Source organism: Lagenorhynchus albirostris, chromosome 7 (genome assembly GCF_949774975.1).
Source record: "Lagenorhynchus albirostris chromosome 7, mLagAlb1.1, whole genome shotgun sequence".
Classification (NCBI taxonomy): domain Eukaryota; kingdom Metazoa; phylum Chordata; class Mammalia; order Artiodactyla; family Delphinidae; genus Lagenorhynchus; species Lagenorhynchus albirostris.
Window position 1 is genome coordinate 43330932 of NC_083101.1, and position 20510 is coordinate 43351441.

The 20510-nt window shown below is 37.4% G+C and overlaps 1 protein-coding gene across 1 annotated transcript in view; it reads left to right on the forward strand.

Moving 5' to 3' along the window:
• Positions 1 to 20510, forward strand: part of PRUNE2 (prune homolog 2 with BCH domain) — a 269696-nt gene that overhangs the window by 60871 nt on the left and 188315 nt on the right. The window contains exons 5-6 of the mRNA XM_060154956.1: positions 10840 to 10992; positions 13496 to 13590. Coding sequence (XP_060010939.1) covers positions 10840 to 10992; positions 13496 to 13590 — 248 coding nt within the window. The remainder of the gene's footprint in view (positions 1 to 10839; positions 10993 to 13495; positions 13591 to 20510) is intronic.

Below are 20510 nucleotides of genomic sequence, written 5' to 3' on the forward strand. Positions count from 1 at the left end.
GATCATTTGTATACTGATTAGAAGTAGGTATCAAGTTGCCAGTGTAGAAATAACCTGCTGTGTTTATCTAATAATCTCCCCTGTCATGCTATCATATGGACCTTGGCAGGAGAGTTATGGATAAATGTCAACAGGTGACCCAGCCATGGCTAATATGTGTTCAGGCTCTGTGGGGGATTTAACAACGTTGACATAATTTGTGTTTTCTTGAATTAATACTTCTTACAATAGCTAGGTCTTGCTGTTGTCTTTCAGTAGGACATACCTCAAACTTAGAGATTTCAGGATACAGATCATTAGCATCGCTTTCATCTGAAAAGGCATAGATTTACTTATGGAGATTACTTTCTAATTATTTGTGTAAGAAATTATTTGTCTAAGAAAAGAATGTGCTCATTCAGATGAGATCATAAGTAACCCTGATTTTTGGAAATGTGTCTTTTCATCCCCTTCCTATCTCTGTTTTTGCTGTTGTGGTTCCTGTTTCTTTGCTTTTTTTCTTTTCTTCTGACTTTTCTTTTCATCTCCTCCTCCTCTTTCTACTTTCTCCCTCCTACTACCTGCTTCTAAGATTTTACTGTTATCATTTTCAAATAAGCTGCAACCTGTTCTATCTAAAAGTCACATTATACAGTCATGGTGGCCTAAACTTGGTGTTTGGTTATGCCCTGGGTTTGTACCAAAAGCAAACAATTATAGACCTGCCAGACTCCTCAACCTGTATTCTTTTATTTCCTGCAGAAATGTTTACTAGAGGGTAATTGCCAAATTTAAGGTCCGTTAAATTGCTGAATCATTGCATTGGGGGTTTGTGCCCACATATGTGTGTGTGTGCTTCACAGAACCAGCTGGCAATGATGAGACTGCAGCCACTGATTACCAGGCAGGTTTCCATCAAAACCACACTTCACCTGGCCTTTCATGTTTATGTGTATAAAGCCTTGACAGAGCCACAACTTGAATAGTGAAACAGATAACAGCTTGTTCTTAGCTTAGGACGCAGAAAAACTATGCCCTAGGTTTTAAAGAAACAACTCTCTCCTTCTGGTGGTCATTCCATTTGAACTTTAATAAAGAATTGTTGCTTGCTATTTTCGTAGCCTAGATTAACAGCTTCAAAAAGATCCTTTTAAGGAGGTAAAATAGGAAAGGAACAGAGCCAGTTTTTTTTTCTTTTTTTTTTTTCTCTCTTGCCCAAAGAGTGAATCATCCATCTCCCAAAATGGTTACAAAGTCCAAAAGGAATTAAGCGGCTGTTTTGCTTAGGAAGAGGGATGGCCTGTGTTGGGGGAAGGGGAAAGAAATTATTTTTTCTGCAAGATATAAAACCAGAACATTTCCTCAACCTTAGAGTGTTAATTATTTCTTTTGCCATATAAAGATAAATTTTATTCTTAAATTCAGACATTTTAAATTTATAAGATTACTAAGCGGGGCTTCCCTGGTGGCACAGTGGTTGAGAATCTGCCTGCTAATGCAGGGTACACGGGTTCAAGCCCTGCTCTGGGAAGATCCTACATGCCGCGGAGCAACTAGGCCCGTGAGCCACAGCTACTGAGCCTGCGCGTCTGGAGCCTGTGCTCCGCAACAAGAGAGGCCGTGATAGTGAAGAGGCCAGCGCACCGCGATGAAGAGTGGCTCGCGCTCGCCGCAACTAGACAAAACCCTCGCACAGAAACGAAGACCCAACGCAGCCAAAAATAAATTTAAAAAATTTAAAAAAAAGATTACTATTAAAAAAAAAATTACTAAGCATTTGAATAATATGCTCCCGTTTTATCACTGTTCAGGCAGAAATATAAGCTAAGTTGCATTTTCTATTTTTTTCTCCTTCTCCCTTCCCCCTCCCTCCCTCTCTCTATTATTCATCCTTTAATTTTTTTTGTTTCAGTATGAAAACCAAAATGATCCCAGGTGAAACAGGAAAGAGGTTTAAAGTCCCTTCTTTTCTACTAAGAATTTATCATGCAGAATATGCCTTGACTGTGGTGAATGTTTTCCCCAAACAACTTCTGGCTTCATTAGATCATGTTTGATATTAATGCACTGCAGTTGCTTTTGGCAAGAGGTCCTTCACTTCTCCATTCTTTTGAACAAAGAATATGTGGTTGATTTTTTTTCTAATGGAATGAAATGTTTGTTACTATTTTTTTTCTTTATCGGTACGCGGGACTCTCACTGTTGTGGCCTCTCCCATTGCGGAGTACAGACTCCGGACGCGCAGGCTCAGCGGCCATGGCTCACGGGCCCAGCCGCTCCACGGCATGTGGGATCTTCTTGACCGGGGCACGAACCCGTGTCCCCTGCATCGTCAGGTGGACTCTCAACCACTGCACCACCAGGGAAGCCCCTGTTACTGTTTTATTATCATTGCTTTCTCTGTTGCTTGTCGTTAAATCCCCCATGGCCTGTGAATACCTAGGACGCATTTGGGTACATGTATATGGATTTAAGTACTTTTTAGTTCTGCTGAATTTGCTGGATGTTAAGTCAACTCTTATGCCAAAAATAGGTTTGATTTTGCGAAGAGGTGCCTTTGGCTGCTCCACATCCTGATACTGATATTTAACTAAGTATGTCGCTAAATGGATCTCTAAAGTGAAGTAGAAAAATTTGCTATAGATGAGTCTCTTGGATAAAGTTGGGCCATAGCCTTTCTTCTGCAGTAAAAACAACTCAGAGTATGGTGGCCATGTTTTGAGTTATCGTTTTCCTACTTACATCAGAACATCTTCTCCTTTTTAATTGTCAAGGTAAACCTAATTATAATGTCAGAAGTTTCTTTTCATTGAATTATTGTGTAGGATTCTGTTTAGTGCAATATCTGTTATATTAATTTCTGAATACTGCCTTTTTATGTATTTTAAAATTAAGATCCCCAAATTGAAGAAATTGGATTCTTGATTTGACTGTAAGCCAGGCACATTTTTGTGAAATTTATCCCTAAATATTTATATTTTGATGCTAATACAGTCTTTTAATTTAAATTTGATTTTCTAATTGTTTATAGAAATACAAGGGTTGTATTATTGACCTTATATCATCAACCTTGCAAAATTTATTTACTATTTTAAGTTTATTTGTATTAATATTTGTATTACTAGTTAATTAATTCATTTGTATTGATGAATAATTCATTTGTATTTTCATTTGTAAGTTCATACACATACCATCTATGAAGAAGTCAGTTTTTATTTCTTCCTTTTCTTTCTTTATACTTTTGCTTCTTTTACCCGTGTTATTTCTCTGGGCTAGGATTCACATTGAAGTGTTAAATAGAAATAGAAATAGCAGGCATCTTTGTCTCATTCCTGATTTGAGGTGGAAGTCTTTCAATATTTCACAGTTAAATATAATGTTTGCTTTCCTTATTTGGTTTTTACAAATGCCCTTCATCAAATTAAGGAAATTGTCTTCTATTTCCACTTGGCTGAGATTTTATATGATTAAATCTTGGATTTTATCAAGTAGTTTCATTACTTGACATCTACTGAAGTGGTCATTTGATTTTTCTCTTCTATTAGTGTGGTGAATTATATTAATTAACTTTGGAATGTTAATTTGTCCTTTAATTCCTAGGAAATCCCTATTTGGTGACAATACAATATCCTATTATATATTGCTAATTTGATTTGGGACTAGCTTTAAAAAACTTTTTTGCAACTACGTTTATGAGAGAGACCTGCCTCTACTTCTTTCTTGTAATGTTTCTGTTGAGTGTTGGTATGAAGATTATGCTGGATTCAGAAAATAAGTTGGGAAGTGTTTTCTCTTTCTAATCTTCAGAAGAATTTGTGTAAAATTAGTATTTTTTAAATGTGTGGAACTATGGCTATTAAACTATGGATTCATTTTAAAATAAATACAAAACCATCCAGATTTTAAATTTCTTTTCCTGCCAGTTTTGGCAAGTTGAGTTTTTCCAGAAATGTCCATTTCCTCTAAAATTTAAAATCTATTAACGTTGTACTTCTCTTTTAATGTCATTAGAATCTGTAGTATGTCACGTTTCATTCCTAATACTGGAAAATTATACCTTCTATCATTCTTCTCTCTCTTTTTTTCTTGAACAGTTTTTAAAAAACTGTTAGTCTTTTCAAAGTATCAATTTGTTGTTTTATTTTCTGTATACGTGTTTCTTTCCTGTGTCTTTAAGTTTTGCTCTTACCTTTATTATATCCTTCCTTATACATTTTTTAAATTGAATTTGTCAGTTTTTTTTTAACATCTTATGCTTTTGAGGATATAAAACTTCCTCAGAGCATAGCTTTAGTTGCATCTTACAAATCTAAATGTCATATTTTCATTATCATTCAATTAAAATATATTGTAATTTATGTTGTAATTTCTTCTTTTACCATGAGTTATTTAGAAGTGCATTGTTTATTTTTCAAACATTTGGAAATTTTCTAGTTTTGTTTTATTACTGATTTTTAGACTATTTTCATGATGGCCACAGAATATAACTATGTGATTGTAATCCTTTGACATTTGTTAAGGCTTGATTTTTTTGTCTCAACAGGTAGTTAATTTTGGTTAATGTCTCATTTGTATTAGAAAAGAAAGTATAGTCTGCCATTGTTGATAACAATGTTCAATTTATGTTAATTAGGTCAACTTTGTTACTCATGTTGCTCAAATATTCTACATATTTACAGATTTTTTTTCCTGCTGGTTCTTAGAGTTGCTGAGAGATGTGTGTGCAAAATTTCCCACTGAGACTGTGTTTTTATCTCATTCTTCATCCAGTTTTGCCAATTTTTTGTTTTACGTATTTAGAAGCTATTAGGTAATGTTATTAGCTCATATAAATTTAAGATTGTTGTATCTACCTGATGGTTGAATGTTTAATAATAAATACATATTTGTCTTAATTTCAAGTAATTCTTCTTGTCAGAGTCTACTTTATCTAATAATAGTATATTATATCAATGTTACATCTTTTTCTATTCTTTTACTTTGTTTTTCAATATCATTATATCTAAGGTGTGCTCTTGTAAACAGTATATTGCTATTGTAGTTTTTAAAATTCAGGTTCATAATTTTTGTCTTTTAATGGAAGTACTTTGTTTACTTGTTTGTTGTTGGTAAAAAACACATAACGTTAGATTTACCATCTTAAACATTTTTAAGTGTACGGTTCAGTAGTGTTAAGTATATTCACATTATTGTGCGACAGATCTCTAGAACTTTTTTGTCTTGCAACACTGAAACTCTATACCCACTGAACACTAATTGTCTCTTTACATTAATATAATTGCTCTAACATTTGGGTTTAATTTGTCATTTTGCTATTTGTTTTCTATTTATCTCACATTTTCCCCTTCTCCTCTCATTTCTTTACTGCTATTACACTAAATAAGAACTTTTACTATTACATTTCCTTCCATTAGCTTACTAGTTATGAATTCTTTTTTAGAAAATTATTTTAGCATTATAATAAAGATTACAAAATACCATTAAAATCTCTTGTAAATCGATATTTTTGCCACTTGTCTGATCATCCAAGAACCTTAGAGCAATTTATCTCTACTTAGTTCATTCTGCGATTTGTTACTATTGAAATGTATTTTATTTTATTTTATTTTTTTACTAAGATTTTCTTTATTTTTTTGAAATGTATTTTAATTACACATATATTTTAAACTCCATATTATAAATGTTTTATACAGTGAATATTGATTTATTCTTACCCACATATTTATATTCTCCAGTGTTCTTTCCTTCCTGCATTCTTTGCTTCCATCTATAATAATTTCCCTCTGCCTTTACTGTTTTGTTAGTGTGGGTTCTTCTTGTGACAAATTCTTCCAGTTTATATTTCTGAAAATGTCTTTATTTTGCCTTCATTTTTTTCTTATATTTCAGTATAGAATTCAACATCAGCAATTATTTTATATCAGCACTTTGAAGCTGTAATTCCAATGTCTTCTGATTTTCATCATTTTAGATGAAATTAGCTCTCAGTTTTATTGTAGTTCCTTTGACAGTAATATATTTCTTTTTCTCTGATTTAAAACTTTTTCCCTCTGTAATTTTTAGCTGTTTCACTGTCATGTGCCTAGAGGTGTTTTTCTTTGTATTTATTCTTATTTGGGTTCATAATTTATCTTGAGTATTAGAGTAGTATCTTTCATTAATTTTGAAAAATGATTGACCACTGTTTTTCAAATATTGTCTCAGCCCATTTTTCTCTCTCCTTTCCAAGGGGAATTCCTATTACATATATCTTAGACCTTTTTTCTATGTCACCTATGTTTCTTATGCTCATCTCTATATTTTTATCCATTTTTCTCTCCATGTGTCAGTGAGGATAGTTTCTTCTAAGATATTTTTCAATTTGCTAACTTTTTCCTTGCTATAATCTGTTGTTTACAGATATTTTTGTTCAGTTATTAAATGTATAGCCTTAAAATTTCTTTTGAACATTTTATTTATAGATTCTAATTCTCTTCTATAATTCTCCAGCTAATTTTTTTATTCCCCCGATTCTGTTTCCATTCTTTTCTCACGAGTTTTTTCCTCTGGAGTTTCTATTCATTTGTTTATATTTCCTTTATGCTTGGTAATTTTTTACTGAATGCTGAATATGTATATGCAAAATGTAGAGATGATGCTATAGATGATGAAATTCCTTTGCTATGGAGAGGATTTACTTTTGCACCTCAAAGGCAGTTAGAAGACTGTCAGATAAACTTAATGTATTCTGTGTTTGAGCTGATTCAAATCAGGATTTCAGGCTTCAGGAAGACTGGTCTATTTTTGCTTCACCCTTTTCTTACAGGCAGGATTCAGCAAACTTTTTCTGTGTCAGATTAGATAGTAAATATTTTAGACTTTGCAGGTCTGTGGTCTCTGCTGCAACTATGCAACCCTGTCATTACCAAAAAAAAATCAATGAAAAATATGTAAATTAATGGGTGTGGTTGTGTTCCAATAAAACTTTATTTATAAAAACAGGCAGTAGGTCATATTTGCCCTGCAGACTGTATTTTTCCAATCTTTTTTTTTTTTGCATCTTTATTGGAGTATAATTGCTTTACAATGGTGTGTTAGTTTCTGCTTTATAACAAAGTGAATCAGTTATACATATACATATGTTCCCATATCTCTTCCCTCTTGAGTCTCCCTCCCTCCCACCCTCCCTATGCCACCCCTCCAGGCGGTCACAAAGCACCGAGCTGATCTCCCTGTGCTATGCGGCTGCTTCCCACTAGCTATCTACCTTACGTTTGGTAGTGTATATATGTCCATGTGTCTCTCTCGCTTTGTCACAGCTTACCCTTCCCCCTCCCCATATCCTCAAGTCCATTCTCTAGTAGGTCTGTGTCTTTATTCCTGTCTTACCGCTAGGTTCTTCATGACATTTGTTTTTTTCTTAAATTCCATATATATGTGTTAGCATACGGTATTTGTCTTTCTCTTTCTGACTTACTTCACTCTGTATGACAGACTCTGGGTCTATCCACCTCATTACAAATAGCTCAATTTCGTTTCTTTTTATGGCTGAGTAATATTCCATTGTATATATGTGCCACATCTTCTTTATCCATTCATCCGATGATGGACACTTAGGTTGTTTCCATCTCTGGACTATTGTAAATAGAGCTGCAATGAACATTTTGGTACATGACTCTTTTTGAATTATGGTTTTCTCAGGGTGTATGCCCAGTAGTAGGATTGCTGGGTCATATGGTAGTTCTATTTGTAGTTTTTTAAGGAACCTCCATACTGTTCTCCATAGTGGCTGTACCAATTCGCATTCCCACCAGCAGTGCAAGAGTGTTCCCTTTTCTCCACACCCTCTCCAGCATTTATTGTTTCTAGTTTTTTTTTTTTTTTTTTTTTTTTGTGGTACACGGGCCTCTCACTGTTGTGGCCTCTCCCTTTGCCGAGCACAGGCTCCGGACGCGCAGGCTCAGCGGCCATGGCTCACGGGTCCAGCCACTCCGCGGCATGTGGGATCTTCCCGGACTGGGGCACGAACCCATGTCCCCTGCATCGGCAGGCGGACTCTCAACCACTGCGCCACCAGGGAAGCCCATGTTTCTAGATTTTTTAATGATGGCCATTCTGACTGGTGTGAGATGATATCTCATTGTAGTTTTGATTTTCATTTCTCTAATGATTAATGATGTTGAGCATTCTTTCATGTGTTTGTTGGCAGTCTGTATATCTTCTTTGGAGAAATGTCTATTTAGGTCTTCTGCCTTACAATCTTTATGCCAGGATGTGGGGACATTCTCTCCAGGGATCTCATCTCAAATCTTGGGATATTTAAGATTCCTCTGTGGAGAGCTCTAAGCTCCAATTTTTGTCTCCCTCCTCCTGTGAAACTGCTGTTAGATCTGCTAATCTTCTCATGTGATTGGCTACAATATGAATTAGCAAACACTCAGAGGGGAAAAGCAACATCAAATGCTGGGTTTACCTCTTTGCACTTACTTTCTCTCCAGGATTGTAGCTTCTAAGATAGTCACCTGGGTAACTCTCTGATGCCTTCACAGATTTTTCCCAAAAAATTTATGTAGATTTTCTCCTTTTTCTTGGAACAAGTAATCTGGCAAGCGTATGAAGATCTTTTTTGAAATTTAGATTCACCATTGCCTTAACAAAGAGAGTAAAAATCATCCTTATATTTCAGGTTTTATGTCAGAAATTGTCAGACCAAAGGGTATATTCAGAATCCAGTTGGCTACTCCCCGCCCCATCTTTAAATGATAATTTGCCTTGAATCTGTTCAATTCCCTTCGTACTGACTGCTCCTTCTTTAGTTCTCATCTAAAACAGCCTTCTGATTCTCCCAGTGTGCCTTGTCTAATTCATTTCCTCATGGTAGCCAGAGTAAGTCTTATAAAACATAAATTTGAGCATGTTACCTCTCCCTGCTTAAAATTCTAGTGACTCTCCATTTCCCTTAGAATATGAAAGACAAATTTTAAGATAGCTTGAAAGGCCCTTCAGGACCTGAGCCCTGTTTACCTCTCCAACCTGATTTTTCAAAAATTTTTCTTTAAGACTGTATTCTCTAGTTCTAATTAATTTCTTTCCATTTCTTGAACTGGCCAAATCCTCTCCCACCTCAGTGCCTTTGCATATGATCTACCTGGGTCATGATGTTCCTTTTACCTTGCCTTTGCCTTAAGTTCCTAGTTATCATTCAAATCTCAGCTTAGCTTATTAACTCATTCTCTAGGAAACCTTTTCTGACTCCTGAATTCTTGCCTAGATTCAGAGTACTGTGTATTTCCTCAGCAATATTTCTTATCCCCCTTACATTGAAAATTTATGTGTTGACTTCTTTGTATCTCCTTAACTACTATAAGCTTCAAGGGGCAAGGCTAGCTCTAGTCCAGTTATGAATCATTAGCATCTAGCACAGTGCCTGGCTTATAATAGGTGTTCAGTAGTTCTTTGCTAAAGGAATGAATGAATGAGATGCTTTAAATGTGTTTGGCAGTATTTATTTTTCATTATGATGTTTACATTTATTGATTTTTAGTATATAACCTTATAAGCTGGGAAAGCAGTATTATTTCTGTTTTTAAAATAGGCAAATAGGAACAGAGCAGCCAGATGACTTGCTTGGGATTTTTCAGGATTTTTAATGGTGAACGTGTATCTATTCTCTAGGTTCTATAGATCTCCAGGTAGATGGCAAGATTATGTACCATAGTTTTCCCTCACTCATTACTTCATTGCTCCTTTTACATTCTTACCACTTTATTTTCCTTCCCCCTATATTATCATTTAGGCCACACTGAAAACTAGAGAGATGGTGACACCCTGATTAATCAATAAGTTTGAGGATTTTTAGAGAGTTTAATCCTTCATCATTAAGCGAAACTTCCATTTCCCCCACGACTCTGTGTTAGTCTGGCCTCAGGATGCAGGGGAAGGAGATGTGACAGGTGGTAACTCCTCCCTTTCAAGGTGAGATTATGCATAGAAATTCCAGGAGTTTGTGAGAGGTCAGTCACTCGTATTATCAAATCACTTTGTAATTGAAACCCGTGATTTAGAGCCAGTTTATGAATCCTTATAATTAGATATTAGTAAATAACTTCAAAACTGTGTGTGGTACCTGGAAGATTGGGAGTGGATTTGAGGTTCACTACCTTATCAGATTCCTTTGGTGCTGACATTGAGGCTATGAAATCATTTAATTTTTTTTTAACATCTTTATTGCAGTATAATTGCTTTACAATGGTGTGTTAGTTTCTACTTTATAACAAAGTGAATCAGCTATACATATACATATATCCCCATATCTCCTCCCTCTTGCGTCTCCCTCCCACCCTCCCTATCCCACCCCTCTAGGTGGTCACAAAGCACTGAGCTGATCTCCCTTCATTTAATTTTTAAAAGGAGGAAGTTCTTATGTGAAATCAGAAACATGATGAGTGGAAACAATCTTCTCTGTGGTCTCTTAAAGAGATTATTAAAGGGAAATATTAAATCATATTTAATATCCTTAAATAGTTTATCATTAACTTCCATTCTGAAATCATTTAAAACCAATGTTTATCACTTTTGTGTATCTGTGTGGGGTGGGGGAAAGAGACAGATTTTGTTCCTTTGTGTATAACTCTGCCATAAAGTGTGCCGTAGTCAGTTCAGTTGCTGGGATTAATACTCAGAGAACAATGAGGCAGGACAGACAGTATCTGAAGCGTTTTCTAAAAACTGTCTCTTGAATGTTACACAATGAGGCCCCAGGCAAGAATCTGGAATCTGGAAGTAGAAACACAGATTGAGAGACCAGAAGACATTTATTTTTCTGGGCCCCATCCTGGCTTGACTGGAAAGTTTGAAGGCGACTTGATTCATGCCTTTCAGGTAGCATCCTTTTCAAGTGGATGGCCATGGAACCCAAGAAGATCTCAGAGAAGCAGGAGGAAATTCTTTCTATCCTGGAAGAAAAATTTCCTCGCTTACCTCCAAGAGATGACATTATCAGCGTCCTGCAGGAGACCCAATTCAGTGCTCAGGGTGAGTGACTCTGTCCCCCAGCTCTGTCTCAGCTGCTGAGGAGGGATGCTTTGTGATGTGGAGGGTTACTGGGCCCCAGGAGGTGAATTTGAGTGTGGCTTCACGTTCTTCCCTTTTGCTGGAGGTTGTGGAAAATTTTCAGGCATACCAGGTTAACTCATCTGGAAGAAGACAGTCTGTACTGCAGGCTTTCCTCTGAAACCTTCGTGTCTGGATGTGTGGTTAATCCATGCATCTAATGGGCACCCCAGATGCATCATCACATGAAATCTCTGTGCTGAGAGGGTTCTATTTTGAGAATGTGGCAGGAGCAATGTCAAGCACGATGAGATTTCATCAATCAATTAATTTTAGAAAAAAATAAGACTCTTAAGCAGATAAAAGTGTTCTGTAAGTCTAGGCTTTGTCAAGAGAGTGGATTTCCTGGATCAATTGTTTAATAATAATAATAATAGATGTAGTTCATTAAGTGCCTAATATGTCCAAGGTTCTGATGGTATAACTTTGCATGAATTAGAGTCCTCGCGACAACCCTGTCAGGTGGAATTATTTATTATGCCTGATTTCCAGATGGGAACACTGAAGCACAGAAAGGCATCTTTGCTTTCCCATCATCACACACACAGCTAGGAAGTGGCCAGGCCAGGATTTAAACCCAGACAGTGTATCTTTAAGGTACATAGCTTTCTCCCTTAGTTCGGGATCCCTCGGGGCAGAGCCTTAGGCAAAGCAATTTATTTGGGAGGTGATCCCGGAAAACACTGATAGGGCATGGAGCGCTTTAACAAGCAAGTTAGCTTTGTGGGAAACCAGGCCTTCATCCCGCTAGGGAACTCTGCAAAAGAGTGTAAAATTGCACCGCCGAGTTTTCCTACCCGAGGGGTGCAGTGGCATGTTGCAACTTGTTTATCAGAGCTCCAAGAGCTGATTGTTAAATTTTCAGGAATTTTGTGAGTGGGTTGATGTTGGGTTGGCAGGTTGAAATCAGTCATGGTAGAAGGATTGACAACACAGAAATGAACACTACAACTCAGGTTTTGTTATGAGCATACCACTGGAATGTTGAGGGGTACTTAGTCCCAGGAACTGTTAATTCCCCCAGGGTGGGCTCTGGCAGCCAGAGAAAGCCCTCAGGAAAAGAGATGCAGGTGCTAGTGGTTGAGGGCCCTGCATTGGGAAAGTCTGAGGAAATGTGGACGGGACACTGACGCACCTGCCACACCTTCTGTTACATATGCTCTTGTGCATGTGCACAAGATGTACGTGGATGTATAGCTGCATGATGGTATGCATTTTGTCATTCATTTTCAAAACTAGACCAAACTTTTAATGTCACTGTATATTCTATAAAGCATTTTACGCTGTAGTATGATAGATTGAAGCCTTCCAATCTTCAAGTCGAAGAAAAATATTTAGTACCTATCTGTTTCCCCATACTGCTGTGATTGACAGTGTTCTAAGTTGGAAGGGCAAGTCGTTGACTCTGCTGTCTTAATATGCATCTGGGTAGGAGATACGTGCTTTACTGGCCTTTACTGTAAGTCTTCTTCTCAAGAGTTTAGGCCTAATCTGATACAATAACCTAGGGTGAGAATTCATTGTTAAGCCAGAGCCTTTCCTGATTTTCTGTGATAAATTTTATTGAAGCACATGGGTCAGCTGACTAAAAACTATGCAGTTCTGGATAATTTATCCCTTCTGGATTATTCCTCCCATCATTTAAGTAATCCTTTATCTCCTATTGCCAGAGCCTATTACAAGGGTGACCAACTTAATTATGATAGTTTTATGGGTCATATTTATAAAGTGCATTTTGAGTAAAATTACAGTTGAAAACATGGAGACTCACCTTAATGCATCCTGAAAGCAAATCGTGGCCTTCTTAGGTATTATTTGGTTATTTGCTTGGTTATGGTAGTTTTCTTTTTACCTCCTCCCCTTCCCTTCTCTGCTTTTATCTGCTATGGGCTTCCAGAGTCTGACCTCTGAGTATTTGATCTTCTGGGCTCCCCTGAAGATTACTGGTTTCTGGTTGGATTTGGTCCATGGGAAGAGTTAGAAACATATGGGGCGTGGGAGTCAAAGGAAGAAGAGGCTGTAATATTTCTTCCCTGCTCCCTTCCTGTTTGGTGCTAAGTTTCTGGCAGCCCCTCTTCTACTGTTCCAGATCCCTGTTTCCCTCCTTTGAACCTCTGCTAGTCTCCGAATGCCTCACTATCTTTTATTAGTTTTCTCAGTCCCGCCCACATCTCTCTAAGAGTCCTGCCATTAAAGAATCTTCTTTTGCATCCTGAAGGGTGAATGCTGTTTCCTGCTGGGATCCTAACTGATGCAAACATTGTCAGTAATGTGATTTTTGCCTAAATATGTGTGTTTATTATGGTTAAAAGAAATATGAGAGGGGAAATACTGAAATTAACAGGGCGACTTCTTTAGATAATCCCTTGATATTACCAAAAAAGTTCCCCAAGTATAACATACTGTTTTTTTCTCTCATCCACAGGTTTAAGTATTGAACAGACAATGCTGAAGAATCTGAAGGAACTTTCAGATGGAGAAATAAAAGTGGCCATTAGTAGCGTGAACATGACCCTGGAGGTAAGGGTGGGAAAGCTTTTTCAGCAATGACAGATTTCACACAATTGCATTCTGAGAAAATGGAATACGATTCTGTCTATTGCATAAGTTAATGTTAGTCTTTTGCTGTGATATATTTGCTTCTTTGTGATATATTTGACTAGGAATGCGGGTTATTATTTTGGGTGAAAACACTATGCTAAACCAATGAAAAATGCCAAACAAGATGAGTGCCACTTCATTCATCTCAGTAAAACAAAACCTAAAACATAATCACATATGTATACATGTATGTGTATGTATATCCTGTTTAATAACAATGATTATACATGTCATTAGATTCACTTCCTTTTTCTGTGCACTACCCTGCATTGTCCATAGATCTGTTCTAAGAAACCAAGCTGTCCTTTGGCTTTTGTAAGCTCTTTGGATCCATGGTCATTTTGAGAATCAATGGTGACAAATCAAGTATTAATAAGACCCTCCTTCCAATCTGTTAAATGAATGATTCAAAGGGAATGCAGCTCTTGACTTTGTATGTTTCCTCGGTAAATTGTCTTTTGTTTACTTTGGGGCTTTTCAGTGACTTGCAGGTTAATCTTAATTAACCTAACTAATGGGAATTATATTTTACAGAGGCACGTTTATGCCGTGCAGAACTCTGAGTATTTTTTACTGTTACGTTGCCTTGATCAAGCGATCCACCTTTAATTGAGGCACTGAACTCTCAAGTCAAGTTTATGGAGATAAAAATTGCTGTCTAGGCATTTTGTCTTTTAGATTTTAGAACTGTATGTTGCTATTCTTTTTATTTTTCTGGTGGTAATGGTGACTGTATCACTGTGTATATTTCTAGGGCATAGCAGGCACGCATCGGGTATCCATGCCTCGGAAAACCCAAGAGCAAACCAGGTGGCTTTTTCTGTGATTTCTTTGTAAAATTGTTCCTAGGTGTTTTGATTTTGTAGTTCGGCTTGTACATCCATATGAGTACCAAGAGGCAGAGTGTTGTCGCTAAAGATACTCACGCTTGATGGTGATATAGTTTACAGACCATATTCTCATTGCATATAGGAACTCAACTGTTTCTATGGACTTTCGAATTGATAAATGCTCCATATAATTAGATGATGATGTGACTCAATACAAGAAATACATGCAATTTGGGATGTAGTAATGAGATCATCACCTTCAATTACAAATCTGCTTTGTGTCTAGAAATCCAAGGAAGACATGGATCTTGCAAGGGTCAGTGGCTTTGAGAATCATTTCTACCAGTTCAGGCCTTAGGGTTTTCTTTCTCTTTCCCCCCTCCCGTCTCCCTTCATTTAATGGCATCTTATTAGGTTTTAAATGCCTTGTTTGGAATTCCTTTCTAAATCAACATAGAGCATCTTGTAATTGCTTAGGGAACTGTCTGTAGTTAGCAAATTATTTTAAGGCTATTATTATTATTATAGATTTACTGTAGCTTTAATGTACCTTCATTTATATTATAGGAGTATACAAATGGCTCTGTCAGATATGTTAAACTGTAAATGTTTATCAAGCTGAATAAGTGATAAAAAGATCATCTTAATTTTGACAGTAATTTACATAGAGGGCCAGTAATTAATCAGGCGGCTAAGTATATCTCTGGAAGAGCTATATGATCTTCTGGGAGGAGGGAGAAGGACATTTATACATATAAAGAAGGATACACAGATTAAACTCTAATCAGCTGAATGAGAGCTTTTCACTTGTACATAACAAGGATATTAAAGATAACTGAGAAATGCAGAAGGAACTCCTTAATAACATTGTATATCTTCTTTGAGAGAGAAAATGTACACTATTTATTTAATCTTTTAGTTGGAAAAATCCCCAAGTTAAGGGCAGAGTTTGGTTTTCTCCATAGATCATCCTGTGATACAGTGGCATTTTCACAGTCTCTATCTATATTTGATTATATTTCAATATTCCTTTCCCATTCCCATTTAAAAATAATGACAGAATTCCCCCTGTCTTATTTTGTGTGTTTTGGAACAGCTGTCTAATAGCCCTTTAAATCTAGACATATTCTCAAAGAAATTTTCTTAGTTCCTATGACTTTCTGAATCTTACTTGTCCTTCAAAGCATGGTCAAGACCTAGCTACTTCATGATGACTTGTAGAAATTATCCATTTTCTATTACCACTTGCAAAATTGACCAACTTAGGACTTAAATATATACTATATCTTCCATTAATTTTGAAATTGTTTCAAATATTTAATCATGGTTAGACAATATTTTAAGTTAATTGGGGGTAAAGATGGTATTGTTGGCTTCTATCTCCCTTTGATTTCCTGACACAGTGCTGGGGACATAGTAGGTACTCGGTTAATACAGATACACGTTGGTGTCTGCCATTTGTTCCTTTGATATCTGATTTTCATTTCCTGTTAAATTTAAGTAAGTCAGCTAGGAAAGCAAAGCCGTCTAACTATGCATCTAAGTCAATTTACTTTGTTTCCTTCCAGTCGGTTTCAACTGTAGCTGAAGGCTGAGATCAGCTAGATAAAATATGGCCCACATATTTATCAGTAGAACTGCTTATCCAGCAGTCCCAAATTTGAATGGGTTACTTGTCACTGGAAGGAATCAGCTGGAAGTTCTGTGTGATGTCAGAGCAATGGGAAAGAGGATTCCTTACATTTTCAATGGCCCTTTGCAACTCCACAGTTGTATGTGTCATGGCTTTTATTTGCCTGATGACCCAGTTAACTTTCTTGGGTGGAAATATTGAGAAAATAAGAGAAATTTATCTCCTTGCAACATATATAGAATGTCCTTCAGAGGGAAGCACTGGTTTGGGTGGTAGAAACCACTACCTTTGACAGATGGGTTCACTCTGGCCCTCTACGTTATAAAGAGAAAGCTACTAAACCTTTTGTCTCTCCTTTTTATTGTAGTATATCTCACAAATGATAGTTGTTCTAATTAAGATTATATGGGTTATTGAAAATCTACCATCGAAAGTAAATAATTACAATAATACTGAGTTTCAGTGCTTTGTTCAATATGTGAGATCAGAACGAGTGTGACCTTGAAAAGCAGTAGATAAAAAAATGGCCATATCAGGGGGCTTCCCTGGTGGCGCAGTGGTTGAGAGTCTGCCTGCCGATGCAGGGGACACGGGTTTGTGTCCCGGTCTGGGAGGATCCCACATGCCGTGGAGCGGCTGGGCCCATGAGCCATGGCCGCTGAGCCTGCACATCCGGAGCCTGTGCTCCTCAACAGGAGAGGACGCAACAGTGAGAGGCCCGCGTACCGCCAAAAATAAAAATTAAAAATGGCCATATCAGAAGCATGGCCAGAGGGCTAGTTCTTCTTGCAGAGAGGACTTGGAAGCTAGGACCATGGAAGAGATACTGCAGTCCCATTTCACATGGCCTCCGGTTCATTCTGAGTCTGAATATAGCACCCATCCTGTGGGGCACACACACCATGTATAGGAATCCACTTCATTCATTATGGTTGTACCTGATCCTTTGTGCCCTTTTCATTGTTTGCCAATTTGATTATCAGGAAAGAGACACAGGTAGTTTTGATTTTGTTCTAATTCTGCCTTTTAGTGGAGGAACCAGTAGAGAGAAATGAAGGTTGCCAAAAACCAAATCTATGTTAAAAAACTTTAAATAGTAAAGCCTTAGGGAAAATAAAGAAGAGAATTTATGGATATTAAAGTACGTGCTTAACTGGAACAAACTTTGCCTTTATGCTCCATTCGCTCCAGCAGAATGGAGCAATTATACATCCTGGGCCTACTTTACTCCTAGCAAAGCAGTATGTCTAGATGTTAAGGGAAAGGGACAAATCTTTCCATTCCAATAAGGTGGCAATGAAGCAAATGAGATTGCTCATGGCGATACCACATGAATAGTTCCCTTGCCAACACCAAGTATTATTACATCTCCTTTAAGCATTTCCCAAAAGGCTGTAAGTCATTAGCATCTTTCTTCAGGAAGAACAATAACCAGGCACTGACTTGATCACTTTTGTTATGACCAATCATGTTATGAATATTGCCACATATATACTGTGTCAGTTTGCTGCCATAACGAAGCACCACACACTATGTGGTTTAAACAACATAACTTTATTGTGTCACAGTCTGGAGGCTGGAAGTCCAAGATCTGACATTGGCAGGACAGGTTCCTTCTGAAAGCTGAGAGAGAATCTGTCCCATGCCTCTCTCCTAGCTTCTGGTGGTTTACAGGCAATCTTTGGCATTCCATGGCTTATAGAAGTACCACCTTGGTCTCTGCCTTTGTTTTCACATTATCTTCCCCCTATGCATGTCTCCAAATTTTTCCTTTTCATATGGTCATTAGTCGTATTGGATTAAGGCCCACCCTGATGACCTTATCTTAACTATTATATCTGCAATGACTCTATTTCCAAATAAAGTCACATTCTGGGGTGCTGGAGGTTAGGACTTCAACATATAATAAGACTGTATGAATGAACCTATTGCCTGTTAAGTACATTTCATCTGTTGCTCCCACATGTTTTTATTTTAAATCAATTTCCTTCAAATGAGGAAAAGTGGGGATTTCCAACTCTTGAAATTTTGTCTCCTTTATTCAGAGCTGGAGTCTGAGGAAATAGCTCCAGCCTGTTTTCTCTCTGGGGCCCCCTCCTGACCAGACACTATGCTATTTGAAACCTGGAATAGAACACATGGGATGCCCTGCACAGCGATTACCAGCCAAGCTGCACCTTGGAACACTGAGGAGGAAAAAACTCCTTTTCCCTCCTACCAACCTTTTCCCTTAGCATTCAGAGCACGGACCAGAATGAATTCCCAAGATCACTGTTAAACTCCTCCCTAACGAAAGTGAACATTTTTACTCAGGCTGCAGTGATGCATCTTTGAACCATTGTAACAGGTGTTTTAAGACTCAGTGAACCAATATGAAACCTGGTTTACCAAATTTAAGCGTGAAACATGATTTTTCATTGTCTGAGCTTGGAGTTTTTTGGAGTTCAGGATGAAAATACCTCTAGAGTATTTACCTACCTTATTTTGTCGTAAAATGCATAGTAATATTTGAGGACGTATATATTATTTTTGATTAGCATATTCTTCAAAATGCCTAACGCTTATGCTGGAGGTGATTTTTCAAAGCTGTTTGGCTAACCAGTAGAAATATGTGTAACCACTGCCTCTGTTTCCTTTTGGGTCCAGGGCTGCCAACTCCTACTTGCTAAGACGGAGTTAACATTTAATGACAAGGCTCACTGTGTATCAGGCAGTAGAGTAAGAACTTGCAAGCATTGTCTTCTTTAATCTTCCCAGCAACCCCATGAGGTAGAGATGCTATGAGTACCCCTGTATTAGTTAAGGTAACTCTAACAGCAGTAACAGGTAAACCCCAAATCTCAAAGACTCAACACATAACTTATGCATTGTTTGCTCATGCAGCAAAATCCAATTTAGTGTTCCTGGTTGTGTGACCAGGGGTGATTCAGAGACCATCTTTAACGTGTGGCTCCCAAGATTGCCTGAGACATCTCCATCCATCCTGTCTCTCAAGATGGAGAAGAGCTTGGAGGGCCAAAGGTGGGAGACTTTATGGATCTTTTCAGAACGTAGCATCTGTCACTTCTGCTCATGTTTCATTGGCCCAGTCACATGGTTGCATCTGACTGCAGGGAGGCTGAGAAATGCAGTCTAACTGTATGTCCAAGAAGAAGAAACAGTTTGAAGAATAATTAGCCAGTCTCTGCCACAATCTCCATCTTGGAGGTGAGGAAATTAGAATCTAAAAAGGTTAAATCATTTGTCTAATACAGAGCTGGGACCAAAATCTGAATCTGTTCTGTCCAAGCACTGTGTTTACTACTTGGGATATGATGCCCGCTTGGGGGTTTGTTAGTAAGTCATCAGTTGTCAATCATTGCCACAAACTCCAGGCGTTGGACAGCCTCGACAGACATCCTTAAGCAATCCTTGGTTGGAACTCTTGTTTTCCCTACTCTTGGTACCAAGCCACTTCTTGTTTATGTTCATATCTTTGCTGCTTTTAAAAATCATTTTAATTTTTGATCTGTAAACATCATCTAAGTATTCATAGTAAATGTTATTATCAGCCCATCATATAGAGGAGATTTGGAAAAATAAGTCAAGTAGATAAAAATAATAAGAAAAAAGGTTATGAGGTGAGGGATAGGACACACCATGTAGGAAGGAAGGAATTCTGATTTTTTTTCTCTGCCTGCCTCTAGAATTCAAGGACATGGGTATTCTGGTTTACCTTGTTGTAATGTAACTTTTTCAAATGTGTGTTCAAAATAGCAGCCCAAATCAGTGAAAAATTTTAATGGTAGAGATTTTTTATGGAAAGGAAACAGTATTACTTTGAGCGCTATGGTAATTCCTAATAACGAAATTCTGAGTAGTTGAGGTGTTAGGAGTTCTCAATTCATACCTGGCTGAAGAGTCCAAAGGGGTTTAAAGCAAACGACAAACACGGTTAGGTGACTTTCATTGTGTGAATTTAACAGTCAGTGTGTGTGAGTCATCTGAAGTGTGAATTATAATTTGAAACTAATTTAGAGCTAATAATTCATAGCTTCTTGAGGACAATGGCAGGATAAAAAAGTGAAACCTGAAACCAGAAAAGTAGACTTGCATTCCTACTCTGAGCTATGAGCAGTTCTTGGTAATGAGATGTAATTGAAATGAGGGAATCGAAATTCCCTATTTAACGAATGGTTTATCATATCAGCTGCAATAGCACTTTGTCTCTGGGAAAAAATGTACTAGGCAGCTGAAGCGTATAATGTTTAGAATCCTTACAATTTGTAGGTAGGTAGCTCCTTCTGCAGATGACCCGAAGTATTTTAAGGTACCAGATGAAGTCTGCAAAACTGGCCTATCTAGAAATACCTTATAATGGAATTCCTGTTTTGGAG